Source organism: Centruroides vittatus, unplaced genomic scaffold (genome assembly GCF_030686945.1).
Source record: "Centruroides vittatus isolate TY-2023 unplaced genomic scaffold, ASM3068694v2 contig_221, whole genome shotgun sequence".
NCBI lineage: Eukaryota > Metazoa > Arthropoda > Arachnida > Scorpiones > Buthidae > Centruroides > Centruroides vittatus.
This window is the reverse complement of record NW_027121377.1, coordinates 1857624-1882885: the sequence shown is the minus strand read 5'-3', so window position 1 is coordinate 1882885 and position 25262 is coordinate 1857624. Positions and strand designations below refer to the sequence as shown.

The window sequence follows — 25262 nt, the reverse complement described above, 5'->3', positions numbered from 1 at the left end:
ATCCTTCTTCGTTTTTTAATTGGAATTAATATCATGGGTTACATAAGCAACAAGTGTTTAATTTCAATGTCTGAGTCAGTGTTGGCACTTTAATGAAGGTATTTATTACAGAATAATATTTTTTAAAGTTTAAAAAAGGTCTCTACCTGTTTAATAGTGAATTTCTAAATCAAATTTTCTACTATTTCATAAAATTCATGTCTCCCCTCCGAATTATATTAAACATGTAATATTTATTATATAACTAATAATAATTATACAGATTTTAATGCTTATAAGTATATTTGCATTAAATATAGCAAAGAAAACATTTCAGATGTTTATATTTTTTCAGGATATAACATATTTTTAGGTGAATGTTTAGATTTTATCGTCTAAATGTTTTATTATTTTTTAATTCAATGCGGCATTTATAATTTTAGAGCTTTGGAAACGTATTTAAATTAATATTGTATTAAAAATCTTAAGTATAAATGCGAACCGATTCACTTTCAAAGATTAAAATCGAACGAACACTTTACTATTTTGCATTTTATAACACTTGAAAAAACAATAACCGAGTAAACTCGAATAACGAACAGTGAAAGCGGATCTTTCAAAAACAATTTATATAATGGAAAGTTTATCCGTTAGGACTTTAGAGAATACACGCGATATTTTCTGGTTAGTTTATAATTTTCACCCATAAAACTTTTTCAATTATATTTATCAAAATTTTGTTTATTACTTTTCCAGCTGTTATTTATAACAGAGAAGTGTCAGTATCAGTGAAAAATGGCCCATTCGAAAATTATTATATTTTTCGGCACAGCACACTTTGAAACGTCGAGAAATAAAAAAAAATATTCGGGATTTTTTTTGTATGTATGGATTCTTGTAAGCATGATTTTGTTCATCTTTGAAGCGTAATCTCTCCTGTGCTTTTTGTCGATAATTACTATAATTCTTCCCGGAAGTTCGTGTATTAGAGAGATTGCAGTTTTTAAATTTTGAGTTAAAAGTTGACTGGGTGGGGAGATAAAGAAAGTCGTGTGTATCTTCAGTAGGATCAGGCTTAATGACGATTTTACTTGTTACTAGCATATAAAATTTTTTACAACGCTCATCCCACCTTCAAAACTAATCTTTTTGCTATTTTGTAATAGTTAAAAATATAAAGAAAATTTAAATAAAATATGATAACAGATGGCGCAACCAAATGTTGCCAGGATATTAAGCAACCCATTCTAGATTTTTTTTTTTTTTTTCAATTCTCGAATTACCACAATTTAACTAATTGCACAGCATGTGATTGTAGAAATTATTTTCTAGACAGAGATATTCTATAAGTATCGGATGATCTGTTTGAGTGGGAACTACTTGAGAAATGTCTTACAATAAACAGATTGTATAAAAAAGAAATTCTGCCATAATGGTAAGGAAAGGTGGTAGTTTTATTGAGAAATTTTCGTCACGACGAAAAAATCCAAAATTGCTTCGACTTTGTGATTTTAAGAAAAATATACTACAAGTTTTATTTGAATTAAACCTTAAATTCTAAACTTATTTTTATTTTCACATTACATCAATGTGAAAAAAATTTTGAAATTCGACAAAACACTTACAATACTAAAAATCACAAATTTGAAATTTTACCATTTTAACAATACAATCGATTTATATTAATGTTGTATTAAAAACTGGCAAGGAATGAACGAATACACACCAATTTATTTTCAATGATTAAAATCATACTGGAGACTGTTTTTATTATTTCGTATTTTATAAAATTTAAAAAGAAACAATAACAGAAATACATTTGAAAGACAGAAAAAACATAAATTTATTTTAAATTTTTATAATAAACACTGCATAATCACTTAAAGTTTTGTGATTTGTGCAGTCACGCTATATTTTCTACTTTCTGTTCTAAGGAATGTAAAGTACAATACAATTTTACAGTTTGCACATTATACAATGCGATTTTAGAATTATAGCAATTTAACTAAGTGCAAAGAATTTAAATATTACAGTTCTATTAAAATAAAATGATTTCTATAAGAATTCGGTCGTGAGTTTGCGTCTACCCAGACAGGCTTGCCCCGGGGAATATTCAGGGTTTTCTCCACGTTTGTAACATTGAATAGGGGCCACTTACCTATATTATTGGAATACTATCACGTTTAAAATGACTGTTATTACTATCATGGGTAAAAACCTAGAAGTGAATTATTTATTTTAATATATTATGAATTTTAAATAAAATGTTAAAATACATAAATAAACTAATTATAAACATTTATCTTTATTTTAAAAACAGAATAAATGAAATAACTGAAAATTAAAAAATATTGTTAAAGTTAGAAATTTTGTTTATTTAGTTAGCGATTTTTATTTGTGATAAGTGTGACAAACATCAGACAACTTGTCAAATAAAGAGAAAATTCATCTAGCGACAGCTGGAACGTAATATTTCCATACGTTTACGGCATAAATATTTTTTACATTTAAAATACTAAACACTATACAGTATATATATATATATTTTTTTCATTTACTACACGAGATACCTTTCTTGTCGTGAAGTGGATTTTTTTCGAACAGGTTCTCTGTTCTCACCACTATGTATTGAATTCCCGAGATTTATGATGTCCAGAATCTTCATTTGGAGAATCAATGAAAAATTTAATCTTCTAATGGTGTTTCATCAGAAGCTTCGCCAAAGTGAAACCCAGGTTGTAGAGAATCTAGAGAATTAACGTTGGCTTCTGAACCTGGCTAATTTGTTCTATGTGTAAATGATACTGGCATTTATTCCGGTGTTATTGAGCATACCATGAAATACAGCAAGTGACATTCAGTGACTGAATATGTTACATTCAGTCAATTGGTTACTCGTGGTTGGGGGATTTTCCCTCGTAAAGCAGAAGCATCATTGACATACCCTTCAGTGAGAGGATTGAAGTCTGTGTCTTTGTCCGTGTCATTCCAAACCCTTCCATTAATCTATATGTCGAACATTTCTATCTGAGCGAATCTGTTAAAAATGTGACTCATCACATCACATACTCGTTTCCAGTTTTTCAGTGACTAGTGATAAGGAAATATTGTACAGTCCTCATGCTGATATTAATAGTGGTTCCAGCGATGAACTGTGATGTTATTTACGGCAGTGTTGTTTGCATATTGCTTGAGTCTCGACAGATGACGCAGGTCACGATCATTGAGACTTTTTCGATTGCCACACAGTTTACGGAAATTTGATGTCTTACCGAAATTTTTGTATTTGTAGGAAACTTTTAAAATTGTCATACATGAATACACAAATATAGTTTTTATTTTCAAAATGATATGACTCATTTCTCTAACACTTGCCCTCATATCACATTGAAATTTGCTTAAATCATGATAACTTGCCATTCTCACTGCGCAATAGAAGAAAAAAGTGATCCCGTGACATAGGTGTCGGGCATATCGATACGGTTGTAAACAAGCCGTTCCGTTCGAAGGATAGCTTACTTTATAATAATGGAAGAACGAAAGTATTTTTTAAAAAGGTTAACAACGGTACAATTAAAGGAGGAATTAAAAAAATACAATGCCAAGTTAGCTGGTAGAAAAGTTGATTTAATAGAAAGGTAAGTTAAAATAATTTACATCTACATTTTTATCGTTAATTATTACATTTAAACATTTATAATTTCAAGTCCTTATAACTATTAAATGAAAAGGCAACTTACCAGTAGATGAAAGTTTTAAGGATAAGAATTCACAAAATGCACATTTTTCATTGATGAAAACATTTAAAGATCAGTAAAGTTGTAATTGATTGTTTTCACATTTGTCTAACCAAAACATAAGGTCAAAACTTTAAAATGAATTTTTTTCCTCTTGGAATATGATCATGTACTGAACCTGATATATTATAATTAATATCTACCAGTATCTGAAATGTTAACTGTACCAATAGGTTATCACTGCAATTTAGAACATCAATCAACACAAACAAAACTAATTTCTATGAAGTTCTAAGGCAATATAAAAGATATATATCTGAATCTTTTACGAAAAGAAAACAATTTTTGGAGTATTTAAAATAAATATAATCATAATGTCTTTTTTATTAGTCACAAGTCTTCTACTTGTTTCAATAATTTAATGCAATAAGACTAAGTTTTTCACCAATAAACTTTTTGTACAAGTGAATTTTTGCCCATTTTCTTTTACTAAATCAGGCATACACTTAATATATGTTATATTTAGGTGCTTGTCAATACTGTTCAGTTACCTTATACTGTTTATTTTTATATTATATTTTTTTGCCTTTCCTGTCAATGAGACAAAAAAATAAAAAAAATATTGGTGAACATATGTTAACTAGTTATTAAACTTGTTTACAATAATTTTCAAATTACTGATACATGAGAGGAATCAGGAAACTCACAATTTTTCTATATCCTGTGATAGCTCTCCTGAACTCAAACTTCCTGATTCATCTGAATATAAGGATCTCTCTCCAAGTTTACAAATACAAGTTTGACTATAGAAAATATTGATGCCTACATGGAGGTGTCAAATCAAAAAATGCCACTGTCTGCTATGTAGATGTATTTTAATGAATTCTTATTAATAATAAGAGGAACAAAAGAAAAAAATTTTTTATATTTTAAAGGTAATGTAAAATCTGAATTAACCAAGGGGAACACATATTATACAGATTTAGTAATTACAGATGATGAGGTTATAGAAAATGCAATATGTAAATATACAGCAGGTAAAGGGTCTAGACTGTATTGCAAACATGTATGTGTAACACTATTGGCAATAGAAGAATATGGAAGAACAGACACATATAAGTGTCACAAAACATGATGATAAAATATTAAAAGTTAAATGTCCTTACTCCATTTTTAAACTTCCTGTGAATGTGCTAAAGATACCATATTTGAAATGTACTGATGACAAAATTATTTTAACACGGAATCATGATTATTTTCATCAAATCCAAGGACAATTAGCAGTGACAAATAGACAAGTTGCTCATCTGTTTATTTACACAAAAAGTGACTTTAAAGTTTGTATCATTCCAAGAGATGAGAAATTCATTGCAGACATGATTGAAACACTAATTATGTTTTTCCATAAGCATAATAGGCCAGCTCTTTAAAAATAAAAACGTTTTATAAACATTAAGTTATATAAAATAATTGAGTAAATTGTTATTTTTATTTTACAATTTGAGTTAATGTAAAATTTTTATAGATGGTGTATAGTGTGAATTTTTTTAAATAATGAAAAGAGATTTTGTTTTAAAAATTAAAATTCTTTTATTAGCTTACAAATATTTATTCAACTATAGTACAAATTTTAAAACCACTATATTACTTTGAATTGAAGTTTCACAATGAAGACCTTACTGTGTATGCTAGTATACATTCTTAATCTTGAAATTTATAAACAGACAAAAATTTAAAAATACTATAGATGGAAAAGTTAAATTAGGCTAGAGTCTAGAATGGAAAAAAATTACATACGGTATTAATAGAGAGCTAGACTAACAGTTAAACAAATTACGAATCTCTGCCAACAATGCATGGTCTAAAATTGTATAACATAAAACTTATAAATATAATTTCACTGCCAAGTTTGGTTACTGTCGGATGCATGTGTTGCCTCAAAATTTTATATGTACAGTACGAGCCATTCCTATAATACGTTCAATATGTATTCTTTTACTAGATATTTTTCTGTCTCGAGATGACGTGAGACTAGTAGGTTAACTTACAAATTTATTTCTAGTGTCTATCGACGCCTGCATTCGAAACACTTTACTCCTACCTTTACCATGACCCAACTTCTCACGGGCCATGGCAACCTCAATGCTTACCTGAAGCGCTTCTGCCTTAAGGACTCTAACGTCTGCCACTGTGATGGAATCTCGAACCAAGACAGCCTGCACTTCCTTATGGACTGTGAACTTTTCGAGATAAACAGAGACAATCTCATCAGCAGTGTGCTCCACGCAAGCTAATAATTGGCCTTGCCCCTTGGACAACCTTATAGAGAATAAAGACATCTTCAACTGGCTAAAGAAGTACCTGCAGACGACTAAAGCTCTCGATCCACCACGCGGTTCATGCACCAGCGCTGATAACAACCATGGTTCAACGTAAACGGACTTTTCTTCACTTTTTGACCCTGTTATCGCTTTTCATCACCTACAGGTACTGTTTTGTCTTTGTATTACTTGTTTGCCAACTTCTCTCCACGCGTCACACCTTTGTTTCGCTTAGTGTTAATAGTCCGCATTTGTATGTGCTCACTTTACTATATATTGGTGCTTAAATGTTACTTTCAGCTGTTTTTCTTAGTGTTCAGTTTTCACAGCATTCTGTTACATTTGTATTATTATTTCACTGTTGTACAAGTGTATACCTTGTCCCCCATGTTTGTTGCGATCTTCAATATCTGCAATGTACTTTTCTTCATTTCACCCTGTTTTTGTATGCTATCCTATAGTTTATTTTATGTAATCACTTTGCTTTTGTTAAAAACTTAATTGTCGTGCCACCCATTTGTATATATTTTGTATTATTCTCATGTATGCTTTTTTATGTTTTGTATACTGTTCATTTCAATTATTGCAATGCATGCGCTCGAGTTCTCATCTTTATGCTGACCCATTTATATCTCCTAATCTTACTTCTCCCTCTTCTTTCATCTCCTTTTTCCTCCTTGTCATACCTCTAAGTGATACCAGAAGTCCCCCTCTTTCAACTAATGTAATGTCTCGAGATGACAAACTGCTGCTCAGCTGTGCTTTTCTTCTTATAAAAGTAAGTATATTCCTAAATGTTAAAATTTCGATCAGCCAATACTTAGTCTTAAAATAATTATTGAATTTTCGTTTAAAAATTAACAAATCGTACGTTACAACCGACAACGTATCGCTTAGTCTGATTACAACATCGTCGATACTAGCGCCGCGTGCGGAGTAGATTTCACTTTTTTCCCCTCAAATTTGTCTGAAGTGTATATAAACTTTCATATTTAATAAATTTTAATATAAAATTTAATTAATTTTAAAGATTGGCTATTTATCAAAATAAATATTAAAATTGCACACTTTTAGATTCATTAAAACGTTTCTACTTTAATCAATATTTATTTTCATCTCTGTCATCGTTTAGGTTTACAATAACGTGACTATTTTTAATATAAAAACAGCGATAAAGTAATTAAAATGAGTACCATAGTTTTGCAATGAATTGGAAAATATCGGGAATTCACCAGCACAACTGCTCTCCCGTCATTACAACGCCGAATTAGTGAATTCCGAAGCGAAAAGGCCGTTCTGCAGTATCGCAGTCACACAGCGCCAAGTGGGAAATTCACTGATACACGAATCAAAATTGCCGATCTCTCCCTCTATTAAACGTCTGTAGTAAATGTGAATATCTCGTTCGAAAGATACTTGTTTTCTTAGGTAGCGTGCAAAATTTCTGGTTTTTCTGTAAAGGGATTGCCGAAATATAACCAGTTGAAAAGTGCAAAGATCTCCATAAAAGCTGTGACTTTTCTCTTTCTTATTTATTTGGCGGTGCAGACTGATTGTACTGCACCGCCAAATCATCCCTGTTGAGAACGATTTATTTTTGCATTTATGACGAATTAGAAACTTCATTCCAGATGTGTTAAACTATGCGTTAGACTCTGTTTTCTGTTAAGACTGATTGTAAAATCGGAAAAAGAAGTTCGTCAAATGATTATTGCACAAAGCAAATATTTACATAAGTTGAATACCGTTTATTTTTCTATAAGTTTAATACCGTTTTTTTGAGAAATTTTGTGATAAGTTTACTGTTTGAGTTTACTGACACTCTCTACTTTACTGTTAAGCTACGTAATTATAATAGGACAAGTAAACTAGACGCATATTGAGTTGCAATCAGAAAATTCCGCCTGTCTTTTCCTTACCTCGAGAACGGAGTTAGATAGATGAAAGACGAGATCAGATACGGAAATTTAGGGGCAGCAGGAGACCCCGACTATGTACCAAGTATGTACGAACTTCCGATGCAAACCGGAAGTCGCGTTATTTCAATTGAAAAATTTTTCTCTTAAAGCAGTTAGATAGAAGACTCTATTGTTAAAGGTAAAGTATGACGTACAGGGGCAAGCCACTACTGATATGGTGTGGAGATTTTAAATTAAATAAATGAAAAACTTAACATTCCGACGTTGTGAGGAATAAAAGAATTGCTAGTGGGATTTTTAAATTGTTTATTATTTATAATATTACACATATAATAAGTCTTATTAAGTTAGTAAAATTGACTGATATTGTTAATTTTTAATAAACTTTTTTCCCCATCGATCCTGTCAATGTAATATCGAACGCTTTAAGAAAACCTGGTTTAAAGTGGAATGTGATGGGAAGAAGGACAAAAAGCGATATTCGAGGCGCGAATTGGGTACGAATATGCATAAGTGATGCTGTGCAGGCGATTTGTCTCAGGCAGCGGCCATACCACGCTGAAAATACCGGTTCTCGTCCGATCACCGAAGTCAAGGAGCGTCGGGCCCGCTCAGTACTTGGGGCGGAAACGACCTGGGAATACCGGATGCTGCTGTCACTATTCTTTTACTTTCATTCTTCGACCTATCTCTTTTTCTTTCGTCTAATAACATTTATCACTTGGCGCAGTAATTTTTGTTTAATACATTATGCCAAGCAAACATTTCTTTTCTGTAACCTTTAGCTTCCTGTACATTGTTTTAAAACTTCTCGGTAAGTATCGTCTTTTCCACTTCTCCCCTTTGTCGTTCTCGTCTCCCCCGCAACCCTCGTAAATCTTAACGGTTTAGGAATGTTACTCGTCTAAACCCCACATATATAATTTTTTATTTACTAAAAATACACAAGTCATTAAATGTGAAATAATAATGTGGGTTTAGAATTAAATAGAATTTGTATATAGTTGCTGGATACTAAGCATATAGGAGGGAGAGCGACGGTAATACTGCCATGGCGAAAATTTTGGTTTGCAGTAAATTTCAGGCCGCAATCTTTTAATAAACTCTTTTTTATTTACAATGTTTAAATGGTATCTGTAAGTTACACAAAATTATATCTTCTGTAAAGGATAGTAGCCTAAACTTAATTTAAAATCGGGCATAACTTTACAGCGCTTATGGAAACCGTTTAATTTACAAACGTTTACGATTTACTTTATAAGGTTTTGCTAAGTTACGAACTTCCGAAATCCATATAGTTTGTAGTTTCAAACCCGAGGCAGCTACGACCAGCAATTTCGAGGGCGCTGGGCGACACGACAGTCACCCACAATATGGTGTTAGTGTAATCGCTACAATAAAGTTTAATTTGCTTCAATTTGAGCTTTTCTTATTCTGAACAACAACATTCGTTCGGATTAATTTTATTTTAAGAAGCGATAAAAGCAAGGGATAGGACCCCGCCAAGTTTGATTTATCCACCCGCAAGTTTCGCCAGCACCTCACTAATAACGAGAAAAGCTTAAGTTTAAAATATAACTTCTCTAGAGCCAGCGGTGTTCTTTCTCTAGGAGCATCTGCACCGCCAAATGAATAAGAAAGAGAAAAGTCACAGCTTTTATGGAGATCTTTGCACTTTTCAACTGGTTATATTTCGGCAATCCCTTTACAGAAAAACCAGAAATTTTGCACGCTACCTAAGAAAACAAGTATCTTTCGAACGAGATATTCACATTTACTACAGACGTTTAATAGAGGGAGAGATCGGCAATTTTGATTCGTGTATCAGTGAATTTCCCACTTGGCGCTGTGTGACTGCGATACTGCAGAACGGCCTTTTCGCTTCGGAATTCACTAATTCGGCGTTGTAATGACGGGAGAGCAGTTGTGCTGGTGAATTCCCGATATTTTCCAATTCATTGCAAAACTATGGTACTCATTTTAATTACTTTATCGCTGTTTTTATATTAAAAATAGTCACGTTATTGTAAACCTAAACGATGACAGAGATGAAAATAAATATTGATTAAAGTAGAAACGTTTTAATGAATCTAAAAGTGTGCAATTTTAATATTTATTTTGATAAATAGCCAATCTTTAAAATTAATTAAATTTTATATTAAAATTTATTAAATATGAAAGTTTATATACACTTCAGACAAATTTGAGGGGAAAAAAGTGAAATCTACTCCGCACGCGGCGCTAGTATCGACGATGTTGTAATCAGACTAAGCGATACGTTGTCGGTTGTAACGTACGATTTGTTAATTTTTAAACGAAAAACGTTAATTCTTAAACGAAGTAATAAAGAAAATATTGGTGAACATATGTTAACTAGTTATTAAACTTGTTTACAATAATTTTCAGGTTACTGGCACATGAGAGGAATCAGGAAACTGACAATTTTTGTATATTCTGTTATAGCTCTCCTGAACTCAAATTTTTTGATTCATCTGAATATAAGGATCCCTCTCCATGTTTACAAATACAAGTTCGACTATAGAAAATATTGATGCCTACATGGAGGTGTCAAATCAAAGAATGTTACTGTCTGTTATGTAGATGTATTTTAATTAATTCTTATTAATAATAAGAGGAACAAAAGAGAATTTTTTTAAAATATATTAAAGGTAATGTAAAATCTGAATTAACCAAGGGGAACACATATTATATAGATTTAGTAATTACAGATGATGAGGTTATAGAAAATGCAATATGTGAATGTACAGCAGGTAAAGGGTCTAGATTGTATTGCAAACATGTATGTGTAACAGTATTGGCAATAGAAGAATATGGAAGAACAGACACATATAAGTGTCACAAAACATGATGATAAAATATTAGAAGTTAAATGTTTTTACTCTATTTTTAAACTTCCTGTGAATGTGCTAAAGGTATCATATTTGAAATGTACTGATGACAAAATGACTTTAAAACGGAATGTTGATTATTTTCATCAAATCTAAGGACAATTAGCAGTGACAAATAGACAAGTTGCTCATCTGTTTATTTACACAAAAAGTGACTTCAAAGTTCGTATCATTCCAAGAGATAATAAATTTATTGCAGACGTGATTGAAACACTAATTATGTTTTTCCATAAGCATATTAGGCCAGCTCTTTACAAAAAATGTTTTATAAACATTAAGTTTATAAAATAATTGAGTAAATTGTTATTTTTATTTTACAATTTGAGTTAATGTAAAATTTTTATAGATGGTGTATAGTGTGAATTTTTTTAAATAATGAAAAGAGATTTTGTTTTAAAAATTAAAATTCTTTTATTAGCTTACAAATATTTATTCAACTATAGTACAAATTTTAAAACCACTATATTACTTTGAATTGAAGTTTCACAATGAAGACCTTACTGTGTATGCTTGTATACATTCTTAATCTTAGAATTTATAAACAGACAAAAATTTAAAAATACTATAGATGGAAAAGTTAAATTAGGATAGAGTCTAGAATGGAAAAAAATTACATACGGTATTAATAGAGAGCTAGAAAAACAGTTAAACAAATTACGAATCTCTGCCAACAATGCATTGTCTAAAATTGTATAACATAAAACTTATAAATATAATTTCACTGCCAAGTTTGGTTACTGTCGGATGCATGTGTCGCCTCAAAATTTTATATGTACAGTACGAGCCATTCCTATAATACGTTCAATATGTATTCTTTTACTAGATATTTTTCTGTCTCGAGAAAACAAACTGCTGCTCAGCTGTGCTTTTTCTCTCATCAAAGTGGGTATATTTACCACAACATCTTTAGTATTTACTTATTTCTGAATGATAAAATTTCTATCAGCCATTACTCAGTCTTAAAATAATTATTGGATTTTCGTTTAATGAATTAACAAATCGTACTTTACAACCGACAACGTATCGCTTAGTCTGTTTACAACCTTGTCGATACTAGCGCCGCGTGCGTAGTAGATTTCACTTTTTTCTTCTATTACTTTTTACGCTATTCAGATGCCTGTGGATATGTAGACTTTGCATATGAACATAGACATTAATAAGAAAAACGACGGTGCTATGCTTTCTGAATGGGATCGACTATAATAGTTTTTTGGCACATGAATGTGTGGAGATCTAAAGATATATACAGTATATACATTGATGTGGCAGGAATCTAGGATAATCGAACCCATTTAGATAGTCGATACTAGGATTTTCACACACATCAATAATTTCGCGGAAGTTATAAAACATATGAAAGCATTGTAATTGGTAAATCTGGACTTTTTCAGTCCTTTTAAAAAATCATGGATATCTCTTTCTTTTTCCTTTGTGTGTGTGTGTGTGTGTGTGTGTGTGTGTGTATGTGTGTGTGTGTATGTGTGTGTGTGTTTGTGTGCGTTAACAGTTGACATCTATTTGATGAAGAAACGAAATATAGCATTATATCCTGTGTATATGAGGCGTTAATGTTACTAAATTTTCGTGGTAAAGAAGTAAAAGGGCTTAGAAGAGAGAGAAAGTTGTCATGCAAAATTTAAGTGGGGTCACATTCAATCAAAATTTAAAATGTAATTAGCATTTACATTTTTTTACATAAAACTTATCTGTACCCGCAAAATTAAGCTTTTTCTGTACTTTACAATAATTAATGAGATAATAAACTTAAATTTTAAATACACGCACCTTAATTAAAATTGCAACACTACAAAAGAATACACGTTGCCAGTTGCAAATTGTAAGATCAGTAGTCCTTACAGAGATATGCAAATGATTAAAAAGACAAAGATTTGCAACAGTCACGTGTTTACTCAGTTAAAGCATATGGTCCTCATTGCAGCTAGACATTCCGATATAAGGCTAGGCGTATTATCATCAATAAAATTAAGTGTTTCATCAAGTATTCCATTCCAAGCAGCATCTACTGAAGTGCAACTGTCATTTACAGTTTATGTGGCAGTGGTTCTTGGTGTAGATCACATTGAAAGACATCCTACAAAAGTACTATGAGAGAGAGAACCGATAACGCTGCCAGTCAGGGAAAAATTAAAGTTTCATACTGGTTGGTGACTGTTTGCGATGAGACAGTTGGTCTGGCCTTGCCATACTGAAACACTGTTTTGGAGGTAGCTTGCAGTAGTGACTAAACCAGAGGCCGCACAATTTGGGCGATGCATTAATTGGCTATCAGAGTATTAGAAATGAGCAATAAAGTTATCAGCTGATTGAACACGATAACTTCTCAAACTACAATGCCCTGTGTGGGTGGGGCAGGTGTGACGCTCGATAAAAAAAGCTGGCACGTAGAATTTTATGGGATACCGCCACGCATATCCACTGTCATCATTTTTCCACAGGCAGAAGCCCCATTCCTTTATAAACAATACACGATACAATTTACTGCTCCAGTAGCGATGCTGATAACACCACACTGAGCGTGTTGAGCTGTCATTAATTAATCACTTACCACACCCTGTGCTGAGTGATTAATTAATGACATTCTAGTTGTTAGTTGCCTTGCGTGCATCCCGACTACATGCAATCTGTTGCAAACGGTTTTTGTGGCCGTTTGAAACACATGCAGCCGTTGATGGCATCAGGCGGCTGCAGATGTCACATGCCGTGAGAAACTGATCCCGATGCTCTGTTCGGCAAATCTTCTGGTCTGTGCGTTCTGTCATCTGTCATGAGTCAGTGCAATCCACTTCCTCTTTGACGTATTCGTAAATGTTCCTGCAGCCATTCTGTCATACATCGCTGGATGGAACTCACATTTTGCCCAACATGCGTGGCAACTGATCACATCGTAAAACCAAGCACGCTTAGCTTCACGATACAGTCTCATTCCGCAGCCATGAACTTGTGGTATTTGGATCGCAGTCGTTCGAAGTGCTTTTCTATGCTTCTTTTAATGTTTAGCTGCCGCGAACCGTCACTAATAGCATTTACGGTTCCAGCCGGCAGCTGGTTTTATAGCATGAAACTGGGTATAACACATTATCTAATACGTATGCAAACTTAACCATTTGGATGTCTGTATCACCTGCAATTATCAAGTTGCGTCGTGCATTCATTCATGGTATTGAAATTTCACTTTTGAAAAGTGTAAAATCTTATAACAGCGGGGAAAGTTATGCAGCTCTTTATTGAATTTTTTGTTAGTTATAAATCACAGAAATCCGAATCTGCTTTTCAAACTTCAGAAATCACTTCAGCCGCGTGACGAAACGAAATTGCATTTATGTTAGTTTCTCCTCTTATTGAAATTTTAGAAAAGTCCAAGTGACGGGAGTGTTTTAATTTGAAGACATAAGGAAAGTAAAAGTCTAGTTATCTATTACGATCAGCTATACACAGAAGTTTTACTTTGCTTTACTAATGTGTATACTGTGAAATATGAGCTCAGAAAATTTTACCACAGTTCACAATACGGCAAGGTACACTCTAGTAACTTACCGACTACAGTAATATAATACAGAGACTTATAGATATTGACAACACTTGTGAATTATAATTTTTCTATTACAGAGGTGGGGTTTAGTACCTAAATTGACTACAAAAGAGCGAAACTATTTTTATTACCACAACATTTTTCAATATATAAACAATGTATGTCCAAATAAATAAAATGTAAATCATAAATATAATTTACAGAAATTAAGACAATACTTTAATTCTCTTTCTATCTTTCTTCAAGTGCAATCCTCTGTGCGACGTCGTCAGGTTTTAATGGAGTTTTGCCTGCCAACGGTATTAATTAGGAAACATAAGCAGTTTTTTTATATATCAGAGTTGTTCTGGCAACAGTGCGTAATTGAAAATATTAAAAGTGGCGTGCTTAATAAGAAACAAAGTGAAAAATGCAGGTTCTAGGCACAATAAAATAAAATGCATGTTTTTGCTGATTACAAAGGAAAAGGGCTTATGAATATCGGCACATTTCATTGTAGAGGCATTTAAGTAGCCTAATTATAACAACCTTTATTTTGAGTAGATTAAGCACAGATAAAAACTTGTCACAAATATAAAATTATTTATTCTGTTTCTTTTCTATGCAGTGCAATACAGTTTTGTACTACGTATATTTTTTAAATCCAAAAAATCTTTTTAAAATAATATTTAAGGTCTATATTATTTTTAATTATTTACAGGAAATGCTTCTCAGTATGACAACTTTGAGAAATGAAGGTAAGCTATATATTATACGTTACAAAATTGTTGACGTGTAAGAATAATAGATTAAGATTTTCTCGTTGTAAGTGACATTTATATCAATACTTTCACAAGAACTGTTTCAATGAATTATATTTTTTCGAAATATCAGATAATTGGCTGGTGTTTTACTAAAATATACGAAAAACAAAGCTTTATTTCTAGGATGGACATGTTTGCAGTTGGCATCTTCTTTCCGGATGTTTGTTTTCCACAGTAAAATTTATAAAGAACTGTTTGAAGAGTTCAATAGTCGAGACGAAACTCAGTGGTTTAGCATTACTTAGAATTAAAATGTCAGAAACGAGAAAATGGGTCGTTCCAGGTTAGTGAAAATATAGTAATTCAGTTATGCGGATAGTGTTTTCAAAAAATAAATATGGTATTGAGGTTTCAATCCAAATATCTTATTTAACATGAAAAATTACTTATCGGTTATAATTTTCTATATATTACAGAAAAATTAAGAGAATATTTTACAGAAAGGACTGTTTTAGAAATAACAGACCCCTTATATGTTTCCTCACTATGTGCAATTAATCATTAACAATTCTATTTCGTGATATTATTTTGGTCTATGAAATACTTTAGTGCTATTTAAATGCTATTAGTCAAAATTACATTTTACGTGTACATTCATTTTATCTTAAAAACTTTAACCTTAATAAGCGTTTTTGCATACAGAATTTCAAGAATTAAACAAATGAATGACAGCATATATCCTGTAATTAATAATATTAAAGGGCTAATAAGATCTTCCATCGTGACAGGTTGATATTGTGAAGATGTATGAAAATTCTCCATTTTAGAGTGATCGATTTTTTCAACGATTCCTGCTTCAAACAGACGAGTTATTCTGAAAATATAATTTAATCGCGTGTTTAATATTAACGATACACGTGCTATGTAATTTTGCAAATATTTACAAAAAAAACTTAACTTACACCATGCTAACATTCTCTTTCATGGGAAATTTTTTCCTCATTGGATAAGCCTCAACAAATGTAAAAAGAGTATCGTCCGAAATTGTGTACTTGTACATTTCTTTTTCTTTGATAAAAAACAATTTTAAAAACTTCAGAACGGCTATAAAGGCAAAACGCTTTTGCAGGACTAATTTTACAGCCTCAGCACTCTTTACTAAATTGTTATTTTCAATTATATGATCTCTGAGTATTTTAGCATTTCCAGATTTAGAAACCTAAAGCAGAATAAAATCAAACAAATTATTCAAATACAAACAATAATAAATGTATTTTACTATTTTTACAAACTTTAATTGTATTCCATATGGCTGTTGCAGGTGCTATTCCACAGGAATATTCTCCTCTTTGTACCGCTTTGGCCAATTCGTCAAAATCTTTCGGGACAGGTTCTATTGTGGGATAAGTCATAAAAGACATCAATGTTCCGCTGTAACTTGATATTAAGACAAAAACCGATAGCAACCAGATTCCTATCAATAATCTGGATGGGAATCTTCTTATATCATTCAATTGAATACCTATGATTCAGGATATATAAATATTAGGAAAATTACACCAAACTAGGCACCTTTACATATGTAAGTCAATAATTGAAATTACATAATTCAGAAACATACCTTCATACACAAATGTACAAAACAGATTCCAAAAAATTTTTCTCCTTGGCCAATATATTTTAATTTCGTCTGCGATGAAATCATGTTCAATCACTTTGTGCAAAATTAATCCAAATCCGAGGGATGTGAAGAATAACACGATCCAAATCTGTAATGATGTTAAAGTCACAATTTTCAGCTATGAATATGAATGAGAGACTTCTTTGTTAAAATAATTTAGTCTTTCTGTAATTTGTGCTGTCAAAATGGTCTGAGTATAGTTTCCAAAGCTTTAGCAAAAACAATATGAATATTGAAATAAATAATTTAAAAACAACATTTCTGCACAAATATGAAAGAATTCAAATTTTTAATGTTTGTGTCTGGAAATAATTTTTATTGCCTCTCTCACGTTTGCTTTTAATGTGTTAATACTTTTTCACGTAAACAATAATTAAAACATGAAAAAATACCAATTGAAAGTAAATTAAAAACCGAAAGCAAAACCTCATTTTACTATAATTTGGATGTTTGTTTATTAATGTAAAAGTACTATTAAAATTCTATGAAAAAACATATATATAACGAACATATAAAATCTCACATATGTTCTGTTTTTAAAATTCATTATTATTCTATAAAATTTACAGCTTAAGAATTAAAATACCGTGATAACCAGATTTATATTTTTCATTTATATCACATAATATTGTTTAGATGCATTAGTAGTAAGGCTTTTATTACCACACACATTATGAGTTCACCCAGGACAAAATGTAGCACGCGGGTGGTAAGAAGTATCATCTGATACATTCGTATATGGTTAAATAGTGTCCAAAAAATTGTTTTAGAATTTTCACCTTTTCAGACGTGATTTTGGTTACCATTGTTCTTGTTACTTGCGTTGATTTTTAAATAGACAATTATGAATAGCAAAAGTCAAGGAAAGAAATAAATTTAAGAAAAAACACTTATAATATTTATTTAACAAAAATTAGTAAATACATTGATCGATAAAGTAAATTTAAAAAAAAAGATGCTCTAGACATGTGAAAGTCGAAATTCTCATTCAATTGTAGACCAATTGCATTGAATGAAGGATGTTTCTGTCATATTTAGGTTGACTGCTTATTCAAAGAATGTTATGCAAAACTGGTTCAAAAGAATTAAAGTTAATTGCAGAAGTAATGCAGGTTGATAAAATGTATAATATTTCTGTACATTTCTAATATTTTTGAAAAAGATAAACAAAGTTACCAGAAAATTTAGAAAAGGATTTTTTCTTGAAAACTATGCATGTAATGCAAAAACTTAATTAATAGTGTATATTCTACATGTTGATAAGTTAGGATAAATCTGATATTTTCAGACTTTTACAAAATTTTAAATGTGAAACGTAATGAAAAAGTTAGATAGCATTTCAGGAGACAGAGAGTTAATGAAAAAATCTCTTTGGTTCTATGTCATTTCGTTGTATTTTTCTGTATTGCTGAAAATGAAAATTCACAATAATGTCTACAGTATTGACTAGTAAAGACGTAGAGGTGCAACAGAAAAAATATATCATATTAGAGTGCTGATCTATAGAAATAGTTGAAAAACATTGCAATAACCTTCAGGCATCAGTCGTGCTTCTTATAATTAACAGAATAATTGTTGCATTGAGTTATCATTTACTTACCTGAATGGTAAAAGGTTTAATAATAGAACTCCAATTCGGAAATTTCTCCGGAGCCTTTACTATAAACGAAACTGACGGGCACATTAACGGGGAAGAAAAATCCATCACAGAAAACCGATCGTACGTCATAAATAAAGAAATATAAGCCATGTCCGCTTCCTATTTATAGAAAATATATAAATCATGTAAAATACAATTCGATAAACCATATGTTTATGCCTAGTATGTAAAATAAATAATTATTTATCAATGCATAATAACAAATTTACAATCTTAAATTTTCTTTAAACTCTACAATTTGATACGTGGCTAATATCTTCTGCGAACTATTTATATGCAATGTTTCAAATGTATATTCGAAAAGTTTGAGAATTTGTACAAAATTAAATGATGAATGTTTTAATCGACATTTCAGAATTCATGCTGTACACATTCAAATTTAGTTTTAAATACATTATTTTTCTACTGAATTGGAAAAAGATAACATAATCTAATTAAGAGTATAGATTCCTGTTAGAATGTATTCCTTTTTCCACTGCTAATTTTCTTATAATAATGGAGAATAAAAAATTATTTTAAAACACGAATTAATAATAGATGGCAGCACACATAATTTTAACTTTTTATTTAATTATATGAGAGAAAAATCATAAAAGCTCTTTTTCAGAATTTTATTATTATAACTTAAAGATTGTGAAGTGTTTGATTATGTTGTTAATATAGTTTGTCAAAAAGTACTTTATCAGCTACATTCATACCTGCTACCAGTATATATTTCTCCCTACAACAGAAAAATTTATAACTTTTATTTTTAAATTTATTTTTAAAAATGTCTACATTTACTCTTTCAACAATTTAGTTTATTGTCGTTGTTTCGTAACAAGGGAAAATATTGAAACCGTGTCAAATTTGATTGTCCGAGATTTCTTTGCAAATCTCCAGGTTTTCAGATTTCTTAAACCCAAGGAAGTAAAATAAGACCCGTCAAAATATATCGTAGATATGTGTGCCTGCGTGTACGTGCGTTGGCATCCATTTGGTTTAATAAGTAAAAATGGGATAATGATAAAAACCGAAATTTGTAATGTTAACATCTGTATAAGGAACTTTGATGGTATTAAATTTTTTTTTATCACAGGTCGAGGAGTAGGAGATAAAGTGGTGTCATGTATCATATCGCTAGAGGAGTCTGACCTAATGAAGATGTGATTCCTTATTAAATTTATCGCTTTTTATTAAACTACTCACTCTCCTCAAAAGTAAGTTAGTTGCTATTTTATATATTTAAAAATATAGAAGTTTTTAAAGCGCTAACTCATAGCAGGTGGCGCCATACACAATATTTGTTTATTTATTATCATTAATAAAATAAATGTTTATTTTTTAAAAAAAGTTGCATAACAGCCGAAAAATTTATGCAACTCGTTGCTAACCGTCTTTAAATTATTTGGTATATTCCCCAGTGTTATGCCTGTTTTGTTCCCATAAAATATTATTTATGTCATACATCCTGTTTTCTTGTTTACGCGAATTTCACTTATTTCACAGTATTGCATGTCAGCAATTCATTATTATTTGCTAGACTTCTTTAGATACCAAAACTGCTGACGTGGGAACTTGGATTATGATAGAAAATAACACGATTTTTTATATATATAATTCATAATTGTCAATTCATTAGTGTCAACTTTTACTTAAGAACATCTCATTTTACATGTTCTTTACACCAAAAGCAACACTTTCCCATGACCTTTTGGTCTCCATGACATATTCTACTGACTTTAATATAACGATTAACGGCCCATTGAGGCAGTTGCCACCCATTTCTCCCGTGGTTTTACATTTGTCAACCAGCTTTCAAGAGAAGTTGTCACTAACTCTCATCTTGTATGTATAGTCTATCAAGAAATATATATATATATATATATATTTTTGTAAATGTGAATTCGTTCTGGCAATTTTTTTCAACTTTATTTTGTCCAGATACATTTCAAAAATTACATTATTCCCCTGTTCAATGAATTTTCTTCTAGAAAAGATAAACAAGGCACAAACAATTATCCTTAAACCAGTATCTGCAGTATCCATTCAGATTAAATTTCATTTTTGTTCAAAATACGTGTAGTTCTGTCCGCAAACAATGGATCTGTTGCAACATTATAGCTTTACTTAATTAAAAATGACAACCCTTTCGTCTTATTCCTATTTCATCTGCTATGCTGAAAGATTCAAAATTTGTTTAAACTGTACACCAGTGGTTTTCAAAGTGGGTTCGCGGCACCCTTGGGTTCCGTGAACAAGGTCAGGGGTTCCATAAATCTGCATTGAAAAGCAACATTTAATCATAAAAATTCGGGACATATCATATCTTATGACGTCAATGAATTCCCACTGACAGCAAGTGTTGGCAGACTAGATTATTCACAGTTGGCAACATGGTGATGGCTGGCTTTGTCGGTTAGTTACGCACTAACTCTCGTGGAGAAAGTTGTGCTGTTCTACTGTTACCACAAGCATTTCTTCTACTCAACAAATTATTTTTACTATTTTTAAGCCCTACAATGGATCGATGGTTAAAACGGATTAGTAAAGCAACAACATCCAAAAAAGATACTTAAATAGGTGAACTTCCAAAAGAACGATCTGCAACTACTAGTTCAAAAAACACGGAATGTGTTCCCTCTTGTTCTGAACGGCAACCAGGCAAAAAGACGCAAGTATGATCCTCAGTAGTTGTCATATGGCTTTACTAGTACTAGTGCTGAAGAAGCCCCAGATGCCATTTGTATACTTTGTCACACAAGATTAGCTAACAGTTCGTTGGCACCAGCAAAGTAGATATGTCTTCAATAAAACAATTGAGGACAATTTGCTTTTCTGTAAAAGTTTAGATCTTCATACCACAGGAAAAGATATATTTGATTGTGTTGATAATTATATAACAAATCATGGTATTGGTTGGAATAAATGCATTTCAGTGTGCACTGATGGAGCAAAGGCTATGATGGGAAAATTATCTAGCGCTGTAACTAGAATAAAAAAATTTGCAAAAAACTGCAGCAGTAATCACTGCATTCTTCACAAATACGCATTAGTGACAAAAAGAATTTCTGCTTCATTAAAGGTAGTTTTGGACGAAGTCGTGCAAATTACCAATTTTACAAAGACTCGGCCATTACAATCAACAGTATTTAAAGCTTTATGCGACGATATGAGTAGCCGTCAAACGACTCTTTTACATACAGAAGTAAAATGGTTTTCAAAGGAAATGTGCTGGTGAGAATAGTTGAATTGATAAAAGAACTGCAGTTTTACTTTCTTAAACATAAATTTAATTTGTCTGACAGATTAAGAAATAATGTATGGCGTTCAAAACATATATTTATAGCAGATATTTTTTCAAAGTTGAATGAAACATGCCTATCTCTACAAAGAAAGGAAACGCGCATTTTTCGAACTCAAGATAATATATCTTTATCTCATATATTACAGTACTGGATTTCAGAAGTAGAGCATGGTAATTTTGACTGTTTTCCACTTCTTACTAAATTTCTACAAGAGTCTGAAATGGAATTGGCGCAAAGACACTCGATGAAATTAAAGATCATCTCAACAGCTTATCCACATCTCTTACCGATTATTTTCCTAACTTGGGGTAAAAAGAATATTATTGGGTACAAAATCCATTCACAGTAGCAAAAAAACGAACAGGATTTCTGTCAGTGGATTATGAGAAATTAATAGAAATTACATCCGATACTCAGTTAAAGGCTAAATTTGAAGAAGTGCCGTTAGATGTATTCTGGGGGAATCTACTTGAAGAATATCCTGAAATATCCAAACAAGCCATAAAAATACTTTTGCCCTTTACGACAACATATTGGTGTGAATCAGGATTGTCAAGATATGCTAGCACGAAAACTAAGTATCGAAGCAGACTGGATGCTGCCCCAGATATGAGAATCCAGTTATCAAGTATAAAACCAAATTTCCAGAGGATATTTATGTCAAAAAAACAGATGCATTCATCTCACTAAAATTTGATATTCCAGTTTACTGTAAGTGTGTTTCAAATAAAATATTTTCTTTTATTATAACAAGTATTATTTTAAATAAGGGTTCCATTATATTACAAATAATGTAAAAGGGTTCCATTGCAAAAAAAGTTTGAGAACCACTGCTGCAGACTGTACTCAACACTTTTGTATAAATTAATGCCAGTTCTGCACTGTGGCTTACAGCATTATTCCACCACCACCAATGTTTTGGAAACTATATCAATAATCCTTCAGAAATTTGAAAGACAGCAATCTGTCTTCATAATTTATGTAACCAAGCCATTGATTCTGTAATTCCCAATCTCTTTATCTCAATACATAGAGATCACTCCTACGCCCACAAACTAAGAACCTCTGCTATGGCATTCAGCCAACTAACGTTTTACCCGGCAAGGTATATATAGACAGAGATCACATGGATTTAAAAGCAGGATCGAAATTGATCCTGCTTTAAAATCTACGCTTAAAAATTACTATCACCCTCGTACATGTAAAATTAAACTCGGCAATTTTGAACTTTTCGATTTGAGGAATTCAGCAAGGTTCGACTTTAAATACACTATTTTTGTTAGCTTATATGAACTGGGTCATATCGCTTCGCCTGTATTGCCTTATATTAAATTAATTAACCCTGACCTTCATGTCTTTCAGTCTAATTCATTTCTTTTTCTTTTTTTAAAACTTGCCTAATGATTAATGTAAAATCTGAAATCATACGTTTTTCACTTATTCATGATCCTCCGTCTTCCCAATTCTATATTTACAATAATTCCATAAAATATGTTTGTTCTTATAATGATCTCAAGGACATTTTTATTTAAAGCTTACTTTCAGAAGACATACTGATAATATTAATAAATCTCTACCTATTCGTCCTGGAATACTTTGCCGTTTTGGCAAAACTATTTACTCAAAACAAGTATTATGATCCGTTTATTTTGCCAATATTCTAGTCTCTATTATTGTCTGCCAATATGGGTAATGGCTGATCGATCTCATTTACAAACAATTTTAAAACAATTAAATAACATATTTTTTATTTTAAATAAATTCTTTAATCTTTCTTTTACCTGTAATGCTAATCTTGTCCTCGTTGAAAATTCACAGTTTTATGAAACATATACCAGTAAAATAATTTGAGGGGTTACTTTTTACAATTATACGCATGGTTTCATTCGTTGTGATTGCGAATACCTAACAGTTGACCACGCGTTAGAGATAACAAATTTTGTTACTTTACCCCATCATTTAGGCTTTCAATTTCTTTCAGATTATATTTTCTATCGGTTAATTTAGAATATCCCTTGTGTTACAACTTTTACTTGAAAATTGTCTACATTTTAAACACATTTGTAAACGGTAACTGTATATATATAATATATAATCTTTTGTTTTTATTTATATATACTTTTATCGTGTATATTGATATTTATTTTTTATTATTTGTAATTTAATATTTTGGTGCGGTGATTATTTTTGAGAGAAGATATCAATTGTCGTATGACATTTCCTTTCGTATATCAAATAATTTAATAAAATTTCCGAGATTTTAGCGATACATACAAGAGAAAATTAAGGTTAATTTGATAGGTTATATACAAATATTAAGGCTACAGTATGAAAATACAATGGTGTGGCATACTGATCACATGGTATGTCATTCATATTTTCTATAGGCAGTCTTTACACAAAATTATTAAAATCGCACTCGCGCTAATTGAAACACTTCTCTTAAACGAATGGCCGCATTAGCGAGTGTAAACTGTCTATTCAAAGAATGTTTTCAAAATTTTCTTAAATTGCTTAGTAGAATACTAATTCTCCGTTAGATAAGACTACTGTTATGTTTTATAGTAACGGTTTCTGTAAACATGCTAAAAACGTTTGATAATTTAATTATATTTGTCTTACCTTCTTTTGAAGTTTTACTCCCATTTCATTCCATGTATCGTCAACTGGTTTCGCTAAAATATACCTAAGTATATGACGTTTAGTTTGTATAATTCAACTTACTTTTATTCAATCGAAATATATATTAATGAGGATGATAAATAAATTATACATTTAAACTTTATATATTGAAAAATTATTTTCTAACATGGTAATTTAATGTTTTTGAAGTAGAACTTATTTCAATCTTGGCATTTTAAGTTGATTAAAGCATTTTATTGCGGATAAATTCATGTAAAATATTTATGAAAATAGGGAATCGAGATACCATAGGTACATGTCGAAATGTACTTAACCTAACACAACTGAAAATTTCCTTATTTTTTACTATTACATAGCCTTATTCCATCCAACTAACGTCTTACACGTTTCTCTACGATAAATACCACTTACGAAAAACGGAAAATTTCAGTTTCTCATTACCTTACCAGTAAAGATCTGTTGCTTGCAGTTATCAACTTTCATAGCTCAACCTAAGAAATACTTGTACGTTAAAGTTTACTTTTACCTGAATCCCAATTTTTGATGAACAGCATTGAACACGTGAAAATACTGCCCATTCGTGATCTGATTCTCAAATTCGTCCATCCTCATGTATTTTGGATTCTGAAAGAGAAATACTGAAACATAAACAACGAATTTCTGTTGAAATGTGATCATCCACGTTTTCTGAGGAAGTATTTTATTGGGAATCATAAACATTAAATTGGACTAGGATAAAAATATTTCAAATTAATATACCGAATATTGTATTATTATACAGACATCGAATATAACATACAGATTTTTTCATCGAATTAACATTAAGTAAGTGA

At 31.2% G+C, this 25262-nt stretch overlaps 1 protein-coding gene and 1 pseudogene across 1 annotated transcript in view; one reads left to right on the top strand and one right to left on the bottom strand.

The window, feature by feature from the left end:
• Positions 1 to 6649: 6649 nt before the first annotated feature.
• The window catches only part of LOC136970892 (glutamate receptor ionotropic, delta-2-like), a 35495-nt gene continuing 16882 nt past the window's right edge, over positions 6650 to 25262 (bottom strand). The window contains exons 3-9 of the mRNA XM_067265395.1: positions 24956 to 25053; positions 24409 to 24472; positions 18440 to 18598; positions 16780 to 16927; positions 16451 to 16680; positions 16121 to 16377; positions 6650 to 6827 (exon numbers count right to left, since the gene is read on the bottom strand). Coding sequence (XP_067121496.1) covers positions 6650 to 6827; positions 16121 to 16377; positions 16451 to 16680; positions 16780 to 16927; positions 18440 to 18598; positions 24409 to 24472; positions 24956 to 25053 — 1134 coding nt within the window. The remainder of the gene's footprint in view (positions 6828 to 16120; positions 16378 to 16450; positions 16681 to 16779; positions 16928 to 18439; positions 18599 to 24408; positions 24473 to 24955; positions 25054 to 25262) is intronic.
• On the top strand, positions 8497 to 8615 carry LOC136970927 (5S ribosomal RNA; annotated as a pseudogene).